Source organism: Mesocricetus auratus, unplaced genomic scaffold, assembly GCF_017639785.1.
Source record: "Mesocricetus auratus isolate SY011 unplaced genomic scaffold, BCM_Maur_2.0 Super-Scaffold_100051, whole genome shotgun sequence".
Classification (NCBI taxonomy): domain Eukaryota; kingdom Metazoa; phylum Chordata; class Mammalia; order Rodentia; family Cricetidae; genus Mesocricetus; species Mesocricetus auratus.
The window spans coordinates 1,138,418-1,152,311 of record NW_024429228.1 but is presented as its reverse complement, the minus strand read 5'-3'; the positions used below and the strand labels follow the sequence as shown (position 1 = coordinate 1,152,311).

The 13,894-nt window shown below is 40.1% G+C and overlaps 1 protein-coding gene across 3 annotated transcripts in view; it reads right to left on the bottom strand.

Annotated features, from left to right (window-relative positions):
* Rundc3b (RUN domain containing 3B) overlaps positions 1–13,894 on the bottom strand; it is a 144,196-nt gene that overhangs the window by 37,253 nt on the left and 93,049 nt on the right. For all 3 annotated transcript variants that reach the window (XM_040735829.1, XM_040735828.1, XM_040735830.1), the window contains exon 7: positions 13,348–13,516. In XM_040735829.1, coding sequence (XP_040591763.1) covers positions 13,348–13,516 — 169 coding nt within the window. The remainder of the gene's footprint in view (positions 1–13,347; positions 13,517–13,894) is intronic.

The following is a 13,894-nucleotide window of genomic DNA, read 5'->3' as shown; positions in this document are numbered from 1 at the left end:
CCTTGAGTTGCTTTTGTCAGGGTATTTTATTTTTATTTTTTATTTTTTGGTTTTTAGAGACAGGGTTTCTCTGTATTGTTTTTGACACTGTTGGTCCAGCCCGGCCTCGAACTCACAGAGATCCGCCTGCCTCTGCCTCCTGAGTGCTGGGATTAAAGGCGTGCACCACCACCGCCCGGCTTGTCAGGGTATTTTATAGCAGCAATAAGAAAATAACTAAGAACTGCAGTCTGCCTTTATTGCATTGTGATACTTTGATCACTATTATATCTTTGAATTTAGAATATCAGTGCTGTACCCTAATATGATTACTAAAAGTTATATAGCCATTCCATTTGTGCTTGACAAGGTGAATTAAATTAATTAATGAATAATAATATTCTAGAATTTAATATTCAGAATTTAATATATTTTAGATCAAGTTTATTGTTTAGTTAAAGTTCACTACATCCTTATTAATCTTTTCTCTACTTAAACTATAATTGCTCTGAAATTTTGGATTTGGCTATTGCTTCTGGATAGTCTATTAATTTTGGGTTCATATTTTTATTGATACATTATTAGCTGTTTATGAATTCAGCGTTATTATATATTTTTGGGAATGGTCTTTTAAAAGACAGTACCAGTAGGCTGTATGTTATGTATGTGTATGTATGTACCAAGAATGACTAAAGAAAAGGGAGTCATGAATTTCAGAGAGAGAAGGGAGGACACAGTAAGAGGATGAGGGGGCGACAAGGGCGGATATGATGTAATTATACACTCATAAATGAATTCTCAAAAATTACAATATTTAAATGACAAGACAACATTACTATACATGGAGACTTATGTCTCTAATCCTAACACCAGGAAGGTGAGGCAGAGGAATTACTGCAAGTTTGAGGACAGTTTAGTCTACTCCCACTGTACCATAAGCCAGGCCAGCACTAGAAATTCGGGTAACACATTGCTCACCATCCTCTAGTGCCCCTTAGGCCCTGCCCAGCAGTCCCCAATAGCACCCTCTTCCTTGGGATCCATATTCCTGCCCACAAACCCAAGTAGAAGACTCTTACCTTACTAGAGGCCATGCCCATACCAGGAACACTAGTTAAGACACTGCCCCCTAATATCCCTAAGACCCACTTAGCAATCCCCAATAGAACCTCCTTCCCTGGGATCCGTATCCCTGCCACAACCCAGCAGACAACTCCTGCTCTATATTGGAGGCTGCACAGGCACTAGGAACCCCATGTTCGTGGAACTCCAGAGACCACAACAGTATCCAGAACCCCAGAGGCCATGCCAGTTCCCAGAAGCCCAGAACCTCAGAAGCAAAGGGAGAATCAAACCCTAGTGGAGACATGCTATTGGACCTGAAGACTTGCTAGTTAACAGAACTACAGGCCACTCAGGCTAGGAGACCAGAGAGGAAATAGAAAGCAAGGGGGAAAAAGCATCCATCTAACAAATAGAACCTCAGAAATAAGCACCTAAGTTAATAGTAACCCCCAAACCCAGTGTAATAATACAATCAGTAAAACCCAGGGCAACACAACACCACCAGGGCCAAGCTATCCTACCACAGCAAGCCCTTGTAGCACAAATTCTAATTAATTTTAATAATAAAAATTCACAGTCAGCTATTGGGGGCAAAAGCTGAAGAATCAGAGGAGCAGAGTGACCAGCCATTAGAGTTCTTACCTCTAACCAATGCTCAGACCAAAGGGGTCATCTTGTCCTCAGACTGCATCCTAGTCTGTATCCTCAGACCAACTGCCCTGCTTACATTCCTCTCCTACCCAGCCATACCCTTCCTGTCTCCACCTGCTTAGTGCTGGGATTAAAGGTGTGTGACTCACAAGTACTGGGTTTAAACGTGTGAGCCATCACCAACTGGCTCTGTTTCTCTTTTAGACTGGATCAATTTCATGTCGCCCAGAGTGGACTTGCACTAACAGAGATCTGTCTGCCTTTGTCTCTCAAGTGCTGGGATTAAAGGTGTGTACCACCACTCCCTGGACTCTATGGCCAGCTACTGTAGCTGCTGGGATTAAAGGTGTGTAGTTAGCTCTGCACTCTGATCTTCAGGCAAGCTTTATTTGTTAGATCACCATAAGTCCTGGATATTCAAACACAGCAGAAGCACAAGAAAATAACCTTAAATCCAACCTTATGAAGATGATAGAGGCCCTTAAATAGGAAATGAACAAATCCCTTAAAGAAATCTAGGAAAACACAAACAGGTGAAGGATATGGATAACACCGCCCCAACAACACCTGAAAACAGAAACAGAAGCAATAAAGAAAACACTGAGAGGAATTCTAGAGCTGGAAAATATACATAGCAACACAAACTACAGACACAAGTATCACAAACAGAATATGAGAGACAGAAGAAAGAATCTCAGGCATAGAAGACACAATAGAAGAAATTGACACAATAGTCAAAGAAAATATTAAATATAAAAAGTTCCAGACACAAAACATCCAGGAAATCTGGGACACTATGAAAAGACCAAACCTAAGAATAATAGGAATAGAAGAAGGAGAAAAAATCCCAGCTCAAAGGCCCAGAAAACATTTTCTACAAAATCATAGAAAAAAACTTTCCTTGTCTAAAGAAGGAGATGCCTATAAAGGTACAAGAAGCTTACAAAAAAACAAATATATTGGACTAGAAAAAAAGTTCCCCTAAGACATAATAATCAAAACACTAACATACAGCTGCAAGGGAAAAAGACCAAGTACATATGAATGCAAACCTACTGGAATTATACCCCACTTCTCAATGGAGATGCTAAAATCAGAAGGGCCTGGACAGATGTCTTACAAACTCTTTAAGAGACCACAGATGCCAACTCAGATCACTATAACCAGGAAAACTTTCAATCACCTTAAATGGGGAAAACAATATATCCCATGCAAAATAAAATTTAAACAGTATCTATCCATAAATTCATTCCTACAGAAGGTGCTAGAAGGAAAACTCCAGCCTAAGGAGGTTAACTACAACCCATGAGAACAGGAAATAACACACATGCACACCACCACCAACCACAACAACAACAAAAACAACAGGAATTAATAATCCCTGGTCATTGACATCTCTTAATATCAATGGACTCAACTCCTCAATTAAAAAAAAACCCACAGGCTAACAGAATGGATAAAAAAACAGGACTTATCCTTCTGCTGCATACAAGAAACACACCACAGCATCAAAGACAGACATTACCTCATATTAAACAAATGGAAAAAGATTTTCCAAGCAAATGGACCCAAGAAACAAGCTGGTGCAACTATTCTAATATCTAACAAAAGTAGACTTCAAACCAAAATTAATCAAAAGAGATGGGGGAAGAACAGTTCATACTCATCGAAGGGAACATCCACCAAGATGATGTCTCAATTCTCAAATTCTATGCCTCTAAACACAAGGGCACCCACATTTGTAAAGGAAATACTACTAATGCTTAACTCACACACTGACCGGCACACATTAACTGTGGAAGACTTCAATACTCCACTCTTACCAATGGACAGATCACGCAGACAAAAACTAAACAGAGAAATAGCAAAGCTAATAGACATTTTGAACCAAATGTACCTAACAGACATTTACAGAACATTTCACCCAAACATGAAGGAATACATTTTCTTTTCAGCACCTCATGGAACATTCTCCAAAATTGATCACATACTTGATCACAAACCAAATTTCAATAGATATAGGAAAGTTGAAATAACGCCTTGCTATCAGACCACCATGGATTAAAGCTGGATTTCAACAACCACAGAAACAATAGAAAGCCTACAAACTCATGGAAACTGAACAACTTACTACTGAATGACTATTGTGTTACAGAATAAATGAAGAAAGAAATTAAATACTTTCTATAATTCAATGAAAATGAATGCATAACATACCCAAATTTATGGGACACAATGAAAGCAATGCTAAGAGGAAAGTTCATAGCACTAAGTGCCATCATAAAGAATTTGGAAAGATCTCATATTAGCAGCTTAACAGCACACCTACAAGCTCTAGAACAAAAAGAAGCAAATGTATCCCAGATGAGTAGATGGCAGAAAATAATCAAACTGAGGGATAAAATCAATAAAGTAGAAACAAAAAGAACAATACAAAGAATCAATGAAACAAAGAGTTAGTTCTTTGAGAAAAATCAACAAGATAGGCAAGCTTTTATCCAATCTAACTAAAAAGCAGAAATAGAATATTCAAATTAGCAAAATCAGAAATGAAAAGGGGGATGTAACAACAGACACTGAGGAGATCCAGAGAATCATCAGGTTATACTTTGGAAATTAGTACTCTACAAAATTAGAAAATCTAAAACAAATGGACAAATTTCTTGATAGATATCACCTACCAAAGTTAAATCAAGTTTAAATAAACAATTTAAATCGACCTATAACCCATAAGGAAATACAAGCAGTCACTGAAATTCTCCCAACCAAAAAAAAAAAAAAAAAAAGCCCAGGGTCAGATGGTTTTAGTATAGAATTAAACCATACTTTCAAAGAATAGCCAATACCAATACTTCTCAAATGATTCAGAAAAAAAACATTATCAAATTCATTTTATGAAGGCACAGTCACCCCGTACTAAAACTGTACAAAGATTCAACAAAGAATGAGAACCACAGACTAATTTCCCCCATGAACATTAATGCAAAAAGTTCAATAAAATACCCACAAACCGAATCCAAGAACCCATCAAAAAGATCATCCACCATGATCAAGTAGGCTTCCTTCCAGAGATGCAGGGATGGTTCAACATACAAAACTCTGTCAATGTAATCTAATCCACCAGATAAACAAACTGAGAGAAAAAACTCATGCTGAAAAGGCTTTTGACAAAATCCAGCATGCCTTCATGATAAAAATCTTGGAGAGATCAGGGATACAAGGGACATACCTAAACATACATAATAAAGGCAATATATAGCAAGTTATCAGCAAACATTAAACTAAATGGAAAGAAACGCAAAGCACACCCACTGAAATCAGGAACAAGACAAGTCTGTCCACTCTCTCCATATCTATTCAATATAGTATTTGAAGTTCTAGCTGGAGGAATATGACAACTGAATGAGATCAAGGGGATAAAAATTGAAAAGGAAGACATCAAAGTACTGCTATTTGGAGATGATATGACAGTATACATAAGTGACCCCAAAAATTCTACCAGGGAACTCCTATAGATAATAAACATCTTCAAATTAGTGACTGGATACAAGATTAGCAACAACAACAACAATAAAACCAGTAGCCCTCCTATAAACAAACAATAAATGGGTGGAGAAAGAATCAGGGAAACAACACCCTTCACAATAGCCACAAATAATATAAAATATCTTAGTGTAACTCTAACAAAGCAAGTGAAAAACCTGTATGGTACGAACTTCAAGATTTTCTTTTCTTTTCTTTTGTTTTTTTGGAGACAGAGCTTCTCTGTGTACCTTTGGAACCAGTCTTGGAACTCGCTCTATAGAGCAGGATGGCCTTGAACTCACAGAGATCCACCAGCCTTTGTCTCCTCAGGGCTGGGATTAAAGGCATACACCACTATTGCCTGGTCAAACTTCAAGATTTTGAAGAAAAAAATACTGGAGAAGATATCAGAAAATGGAAAGATCTTTCATGCTCATGGATTGGTACGATTAATATAGTAAAAAGGATCATCTTACCAAAAGAAATCTGCAGATTCAACAGATTTAAATAGTACCCATTAAAATCCCAACACAATTCTTTACATACCTTGAAAGAACAATGCTCAACTTCATATGGAAAAAAAAAACCAGGATAGCTAAAACAATCCTGTAGAATAAAAGAACTTCTGGAGGTATCACCACTCCTGATTTTAAGCTCTACTACAGAGTGATAGTAATAAAAAGAAATCATATGGTATTGGCATGAAAACGGACAGGTGGATCAATGGAATCAAATTGAAGACCCAGACACAAGTAAATCCATACACCTATGGACATCTGCTTTTTGACAAAGAAGTCGAAATTATACAATGGAAAAAAGAAAGCAACTTCAACAAATCGTGCTGGTCTAACTGTATGTTGGCATGCAGAAGAAGAGATCTATCACTCCTCCATTGCTGGTGGGAGTGCAAACTTGTGTGACCACTTTGGAAATTAGTAAGGCGGTTTCTCAGGAAAATGGGAATCAGTCTACCTCAAAATCCAACAATTCCATTCTTGTACATATAACCAAAGAATGCACATTCATACAACTAGGACATATGTTCAACTATGTTCATAGTAGCATTGTTTGTAGTAGCCAGAACCTGGAAGTAACCTAGATGCCCCTCAACTGAAGAATGGATAAAGAAAATGTGGTACATTTACTCAGTGGGAAAAAAATGACATCTTGAAACTTGCAGGTAAATGGATGGAGCTGGAAGAAACCATCCTGAGTGAGGTATCCCAATCACAGAGAGACAAGCATGATATGTACTCACTCATATATGAAAGGATTACCAGCCTACAAACCACACCAGAGAAACTAGGAAACAAGGAGGAATCTAAGAGAGAAACACATGGTCCCCCAAAGAAGAAGAAAGGGACAAGAACCCCTGAGCAAATTGGGGAGCACAGAGGAAGGAGGGAGGAAAAAGAGAAGGGGAGAAGAGGAGGGGAAAGGAGAACAAGAGGGATCAGGATGACTGAGACAGGGGAGGAATAGAGGAGAGCAACAAAAGAGATTCCTTAATAGAGGGAGCCAGTACAGGTTTAAAGAGAAATCTCACACTAAGGAAATGTTCAGAGATCGACAAGGATGACCATAACTAAGAATCTAGGCAGTAGTGGAGAGGCTGCCTTTGATGCCCTTTTCCTATAATGAGACTGATGACTACTTTAATTGCCATCCTAGAGCCTTCATCCAGTAGCTGATGGAAGCAGAAGCAGGCACCCACAGCTAAACACTGAGCCATACTCCCAGAATCCAATTGTAGAGAGGGAGGAAGGATGAGCAAAGGAGCCAAGACCTTGCTGGGAAAACCCATAGAAACAGCTGACCTGACCTATTGTGAGCACAGGGACTCCAGTCGTAAAGCTGGGGAACCAGCATTGGACTGACCAAGCCCTCTGAATGTGGGTGTCAGCTAGGAGACCTGGGCAGTCTATGGGACCTCTAACAGTGGAGCCAGTGTTTATCCCTAGTGCACAAATGGGCTTCGGGAGCCCATTCCCTATGGAGGGATATTATTACAGCCCAGATACACGGATACAGCCCTCCCCCAAATAATGTGACAGATTTTGATGATCCCCTGTGGATGGCCTTGCTAACCTTGAGGAGTGGGTGGAAAGTGGGTTGGGGGGTCAGTGGGGGACATGGGAAGATGGGAGGTTGAGGGAATAGGAGATTGATGTGTAAGATTGTTTCTAAAATAAAAATAAAAAATCTCAAATGGCTGTGAAACACTTAAATGAAATGCTGAACATCATTAGCCATTCAGAGAAATAAAAATCAAAATGACTCTGAGATTCCATTTTATATCTGTCAGAATGGCTAAGATCAAAAACATGAATGATAGCTTATGTTGGAGAGGATGTGGAGCAAGGGGAACACTCCTCCATTCCTGGTGGGAGCCCAAATGTGTAAAGTCACTTTGGAAATAAATATGGGAGTTTCTCAGAAAATTGGGAATTGATCTACCTCAAGACCCAGCTACACCACTCTTGGGCATATACCCAAAGGATGCTCAATTTTACCATAAGGATACTTACTCAACTATGTTCATAACAGCTTTATTTGTAATAGTCAGAACCTGGAAACAACCTATATGTCCCTTAACCAAACACTGAATAAAGAAAATATACATTTACACAATGAAGTATTACTCAGCTGTTAAAAACAATGGCATAAAATTTGCAAACAAATGGATGGAACTAGAAAAAAAATCATCATGAGAGAGCTAACTTAGACCCAGAAAGACAAACATAATATGCACTCACTTACAAGTGGATATTAGCTATAAAGGATAACCATGCTACAATCCATAAACCTAGAGAGACTAGGTAACAAGGAGGGCTCAAGGGAGGGAATGCTTGGATCTCCCTAAGAAAGTAAAATAGAAGAGATTTTTGTGGGTGGACTTGAGGGTGGGAGTAGGGACTGGAACACTGATGGATCAGTTGGTGGGGAGGATGGAAAAGTACTGAAAGAGACTGGAAAAGGGGGTACATTTCAGGGTGACCCCAGCTAAATATTCTAGCAGTAGGGGATATGTAGCCTGAACTGGTCAGCTCCAGTGACAAGGCAAGACTTCCAGTAGAGGTAATGAGATGCCAACCCAGTCATAAACCTTTGACCTAAGGTCTGTCCTGACTAAGGGATGTGCTAGGATTGGTGCCTCGCCCAACTGGTATTAGAGATGCTTCATGCAGAAACTGAAGGAAACAGATGCAGGCCCACAGCCAATCATTAGGCAGAGCCTGAGGAACCCTACAGAGAAGGGGAGGAAGGATTGTAGGGGCTAAAGGGGTGAAGGTCACCACAAAAAAACCCACAGAATCAACTAACCCGGGCTCATAGGGGCTCACAGAGACTGAGCTGACAGCCGGAGATCCTGCATGGGGCTGACGCAGGTCCTCTGCATATATGTTACAGTAGTGTAGCTTGGTCTTTCTGCGGAACTTCTACAGTTGAAGACAGGGCTATCTCTGACTCCTTTGCCAGCTTCTGGGACCCTATTCCTTATGCCGAGTTGCCCGGTCCCATCTTCATACAACATTAGCTTTATGTTAATTTGTTATGCCATTTTTTTGTTGCTATCCAAGGGATGCCTGCCCTTTTCTAAATAGAAATGGAGGCGGTCCCTCACGGAAGGCCTTACCCTCCCTGGGGAGTGGATGGGGGATAGGATGGGGGGTTGTTGGGGGGCATGGGAGGATAGGAGGGAGAGGGAACTGGGATTGATATGTAAAATAAGATTGTTTCTAATTTAAATAACCTACATATATACATATATATACATACATACACACACACATATATATGTAAAGAGATGGAGGAGTGGATGGGGGTGCAGAGGGAGAGCAGGGGAGAAAGGCTGGGAAAACACATACAAGAAAGAGAACCAGTCAATGGGAATACATCAATATATTACAGGACTCTCCTGGCTGGCCTCCTATACCACTACCCCAAACTCTCCAGGCCAGGGCTCCGGGCTGCTCTTCCTCATATAACCCAATCATGCTGGCTGTCCACTCTCTTTGTACCTTTGGGTCTCCTGGCTGCTGCACATGGTCTCCCCCAACCCCGACATGGCACAGCTCAGTCTGGACATGTCCACTCCGGACCATACGTAGGAGCAGTTGTGTTTCTTCATATTCCTTTTTATTTCTGTTTTATTCATCTGCTTAGTCTAGTTTAGTCCTTAGGAAACAAGAATTTCTAAAATAGTCTAATTTAAAAGGCAGACACATGTATGCTAAGGCAATCACTCATTTTCATAAATAGTATTTTATAAAATTTCTAACAAGAAATAACATCTCAAATATACACATTAAAATGTAAATTTAAAAAAGTTTCATTTTTACAACATACAATTAAGAAAAGTTTAACAGAAACCTCTATACTACTTATTAATAAATATTGTTTAAATTGATGGGTTTCACAAGGATATTTCTATACACAAATATATCATACTTTGATCGTATCTCCACCCTCTCTTCCATCTTCTCTAACTTCCTGTACACTGGGCGAGCATTCTATCATCTGCACTACAAACCAGCATCCTTAATTATCTTCTCTTGTGCTGGTTCAGTGGTTAGGAATTGCCTTAGCTTGTGCTACTTGGGAAAGTCTTTATTTCTCTGAAGGTTAACCTTGAGAAGGACAGTAATTAAGGTTGGCAATTATTTTTCTTCCAGATGTCAGATATAGTACTTCATGCCCTTCATGCTCTGAGAGTTTCTGCTGAGAAGGTTGCTGCTATTCTGACAGGTTTGCCTTTAAATGTGGGTTGAAGCTTCTCCTTCAGCTTTTAATACTCGTTTTTTGCTTGCTGTTCTATACTATTGGCAGTTCAGTTCATCTATGTCCTGAAGAGTTTATCCTATGGATATGTCTATTTGGGATCATAAATACCTCCTATATCTGAATGTCCATGTATTTCCCATGATTTGGGAAATTTTCTACTATTTTACTAAAAGGGTTTTCTATATTTTTAGCCTCTTTTCTATGTCTAATCAGCATATACATACATTTAATCAGTCTATGTACACATCTGTCATCTACTGCTGACCTACTGACCTTTAGTCTTAGTGATGTCCCAGAGATCTCGTATACATACACACATAACACATACATGTTTATACATACACACATGCATACATACCTACACACATATATACGTATGTGTGTGTTAAGCCTGGATATCCTTTCTTTTGCTTGATCTACCCTAGGGGAGGGCTTCCAACTTCACTTTAAAGACTCTTATCAAGATTTTCTTTCTCCAGAAATCTGTTTGGTCCTTTTTCAGAACAGCTATTAATTTTTGAGACAAGAGTCTTACTATGTATGCTACACTAGCCTGCAATTCACTATGTAGCCCAGGGTGGTCTCAAACCCATAGTGATGCTCCTGCCTCAGTCTCCTGAACATTGGAATTAAATATATGTCATGTTATGACTACTTATTAAGTACTCTTAAAAGCATTCTTTCTTTTAATTCTTTGGTATATCTTTCATTTTGATATCTTTGAAATCAATTACAAGAATGTTATGAACTTTTTAAGGAATCATGCCCTTTTACACTAATCTCTCCTGTTTTGTGTGTTGAGTTTTGTGCATACACATCTGTTGAGATGGGTATTTTCCCACTTTTATTATAGTTTTCGTATAGAATGTCTTTCAAAGCCTCATTCATTGAAGACATGTCCCCAGTATAGCCCTGCTCGGAGATTCTGGATTATGAGGACTCAAACCTCACAGACTACTTTGATCCTCTGGGAACTGAAGGACAGAGGGCAGTTTCATGCTTCTGGGAGTTCCACGTAGCCCTTGTCCCTTTTAATTCTTTTGGTTTCCTTACCACCACAGATTGAGCAGCCTTGTCTACTACAGGCTCATGAAATAATAATGTTCTGCTTTACCACCACTCTGGAAGCAATGAACTAAATATGGACTGAAAATTTTGAACCTGGAAACCAAATAAAACATTTTTTCCTTTACGTTATTTCTCTCAAGTGAAACAGCAATGAACTAACATAGCTTTTATGAGGGGGTTTTCATAGTAAGCAGCTTCTCTTGGTAATGTGACCTTGGATGTACATTTATTTTATGATGTACAGCTTCCCTGTAGCTCCTTTGCTTAGTAATGGGGTTTTTATACAATGTATGCTAATTTGGAGTCTGAAGGACCTGCCTTTTTTGTAGGTCTCAGAAGAGTAGGCTTTCTGTGGTATGATATAAACAGTAGAATATCTGACATATAGAACAAACTCTTTGTGTGTACTTTTCTAGATTTGTTAGCAAGGGACAGTCTGACACAGGGTATGGAGAAAACCTATGGAGAGGTCTTCCAGGTACAGTGTCTACAGCATTTTCTCTCTTCTGTTGCTATGGGGATGCACGTGTAGGAATGGATCATGAGTTCAGCCATGCCTACCGGCAGCCAGGCTATTGGCTGGGAGATTCTATCCTCTAGTCTTTAAGTATCTGCCAAGGTTCAAGCAGCACAGGGTCATGGATATATTGATGGGTGGGCTGGAATACATAGCTTAGCAACAGAGAGTCAAGCAAATGTGCTCAAAACGTTAGGCTTGATCCTCAGAACCACAGAACCAGGAAACAACAGCAAACAGCAACAACAAAAGAATACATACAGGCAAATCAAATAAGAAATGTCAGAGGATGGGTCAGCAGGTAGAAGTGCTTGCTGACATGTTCAATCCCTGAAATCCATGGAAGAAGGAGAAAATCTACTCCCCAAAGCTGCCCTTTGACCTCTCGTGAATCTGTGAGACTTACATGCATGAGTGTGTGTGCACGTGCTGCATATACATACATTTAATCAGGCTGAGTGGCCCTTTCACAGGCATCAACAAAGACCACCAGAAAACACATATTTATCTAGTGATTCAAAACTAGCAGAATCACAGTTATCAAGTAGTAACAAAAATAACCGTATGATGGGGGGTCACCACAACATGAGGGACTGTATTAAAATAAAGGGTCTCAGCATTGGGAAGGCTGAGGACCACTGGTCTAGAGTAAGATGGAGAGCTAGCACACAGTCCCTTCAGGTTTATTCCGGAAACCTTGCTCTGCACACCCTATGGGGTGAAGGGTGAAGGTTGCATCAGGTCCCCAACACTATCTGTGGGGAACTCAGAGGCTTCAAGAGGACACGAGGTTGTAATTCAACAACAGCGTTGGGGCAGCATGAACTCTGCCAGGTCCTGCTAATGCCCAGGGCTCTAGTGTTTCTATTAGCTCTTGAATAGAGTCAGCTGACACTCTTAAAGGGAAGCATACTCAGGTCCCCGTCACAGGCAGGTTTCACTTGAACGAATTCTCAGTCAGTTTATTTCACAGAATATCCCAGAGGACCAGGATCCAACTCAGTCAGTGTAATCATGTTTTTTTTTTCTTTTTACCAGTTCCTGGAAACAGGGTGCAAGGCACTCTGCTTCTTGGAGCAGCAAGCTCAGACAAGATGTTTTAAAAATAGCTTCTCAAACACACACTGGAGAGTGCAGAGCAATCCTCTAGTGCCCAGTCATCCTCTTGGGTCTGGGTCACTGTGTCCCACTGCACCTCTGCACGGAGCTGGTGTCCAACTGTGCTCACTGGGTCTCTTCCTCTCCTGCCTCCAAGTCCTTATACAATCGATACAATGCTGGCAAACCGACCACTACAAAAGCACTCCAAGTGGTGTGTGTGAGGCAGAGCTCTGCTGTTTTCTTACAGTCACATCTTTAAGCAGCCCCCCCCCGGCCCCCGCCCCAAGGGATCGAATCCAGGGATTTAAGCACGTAATGCAAATGTTCTACCATTAAGTTGCTCCTACTCAGCCCTTGGTTTTATGTAAGACAGGGTCTTGTTATGTAGCCTAGGCTAGCCCCCAACTCTCATCCTTCTACATCCTTCTAAATGCTGAGATTACTAGCCTCCTCAGTCGTTTTGTGTCTTGCAGGGAGTTCCTTCTGGGTGCCTCTAACGTGTATCTCTCTTGATTTTAAATAAGATTTCAATTCAGAAATAGGTGGGAAATAGCAACACGTACACAATTCTCGTTAGTTAAAGGACCTTTGAATAGTGACAGCCCTGTGGTAAAATGCAGAGACAAATGAAGTGACCTCTGATGACTGGTAAATACCTTCTGCTCCAGGGTAAGCTGGTATTTCTGTCTTACTCTCTTACACTTGTTGAACCAGCTGTTCTCGTCCATGATGAGAGGTGGCCCCACATTCTCTGGAGTGCTGCCTTCACTGTCGCTGCTCCCAAAAGTCCGGAGTTCCTCCTCGTCACTGCTAATGCTATCGGAACTGGGAAGATCAGAGGTCAAGAGGACAAAGTGAAATGTCATGTCCCAATTTGGTTCTTAAAATGAACACTTCCCTTTCATAAGCACTGATGAGCAAGCCCTAAAATACTTAGTAGTAAAGAAAGAATTACAAGAATTCTCCTATAGAGACTTAAGCGACTTAAAACATGACAAGTTAGCATGGCCTGGCTTCAGTTTTACAGATTATTATCAAATTATATCAGTAAAATCCAGTTATGTTCTGCCCCCTTTTACCTGCATGCAACATTAAATTTTCATAAATAAAATAGATTTCAGCAAGTCTTTTTATCAATAGAAAAATATTAAAACAATTATTCTACATCATTCTCTAGGGAAAAAAATCCCCTAACGACCTGAA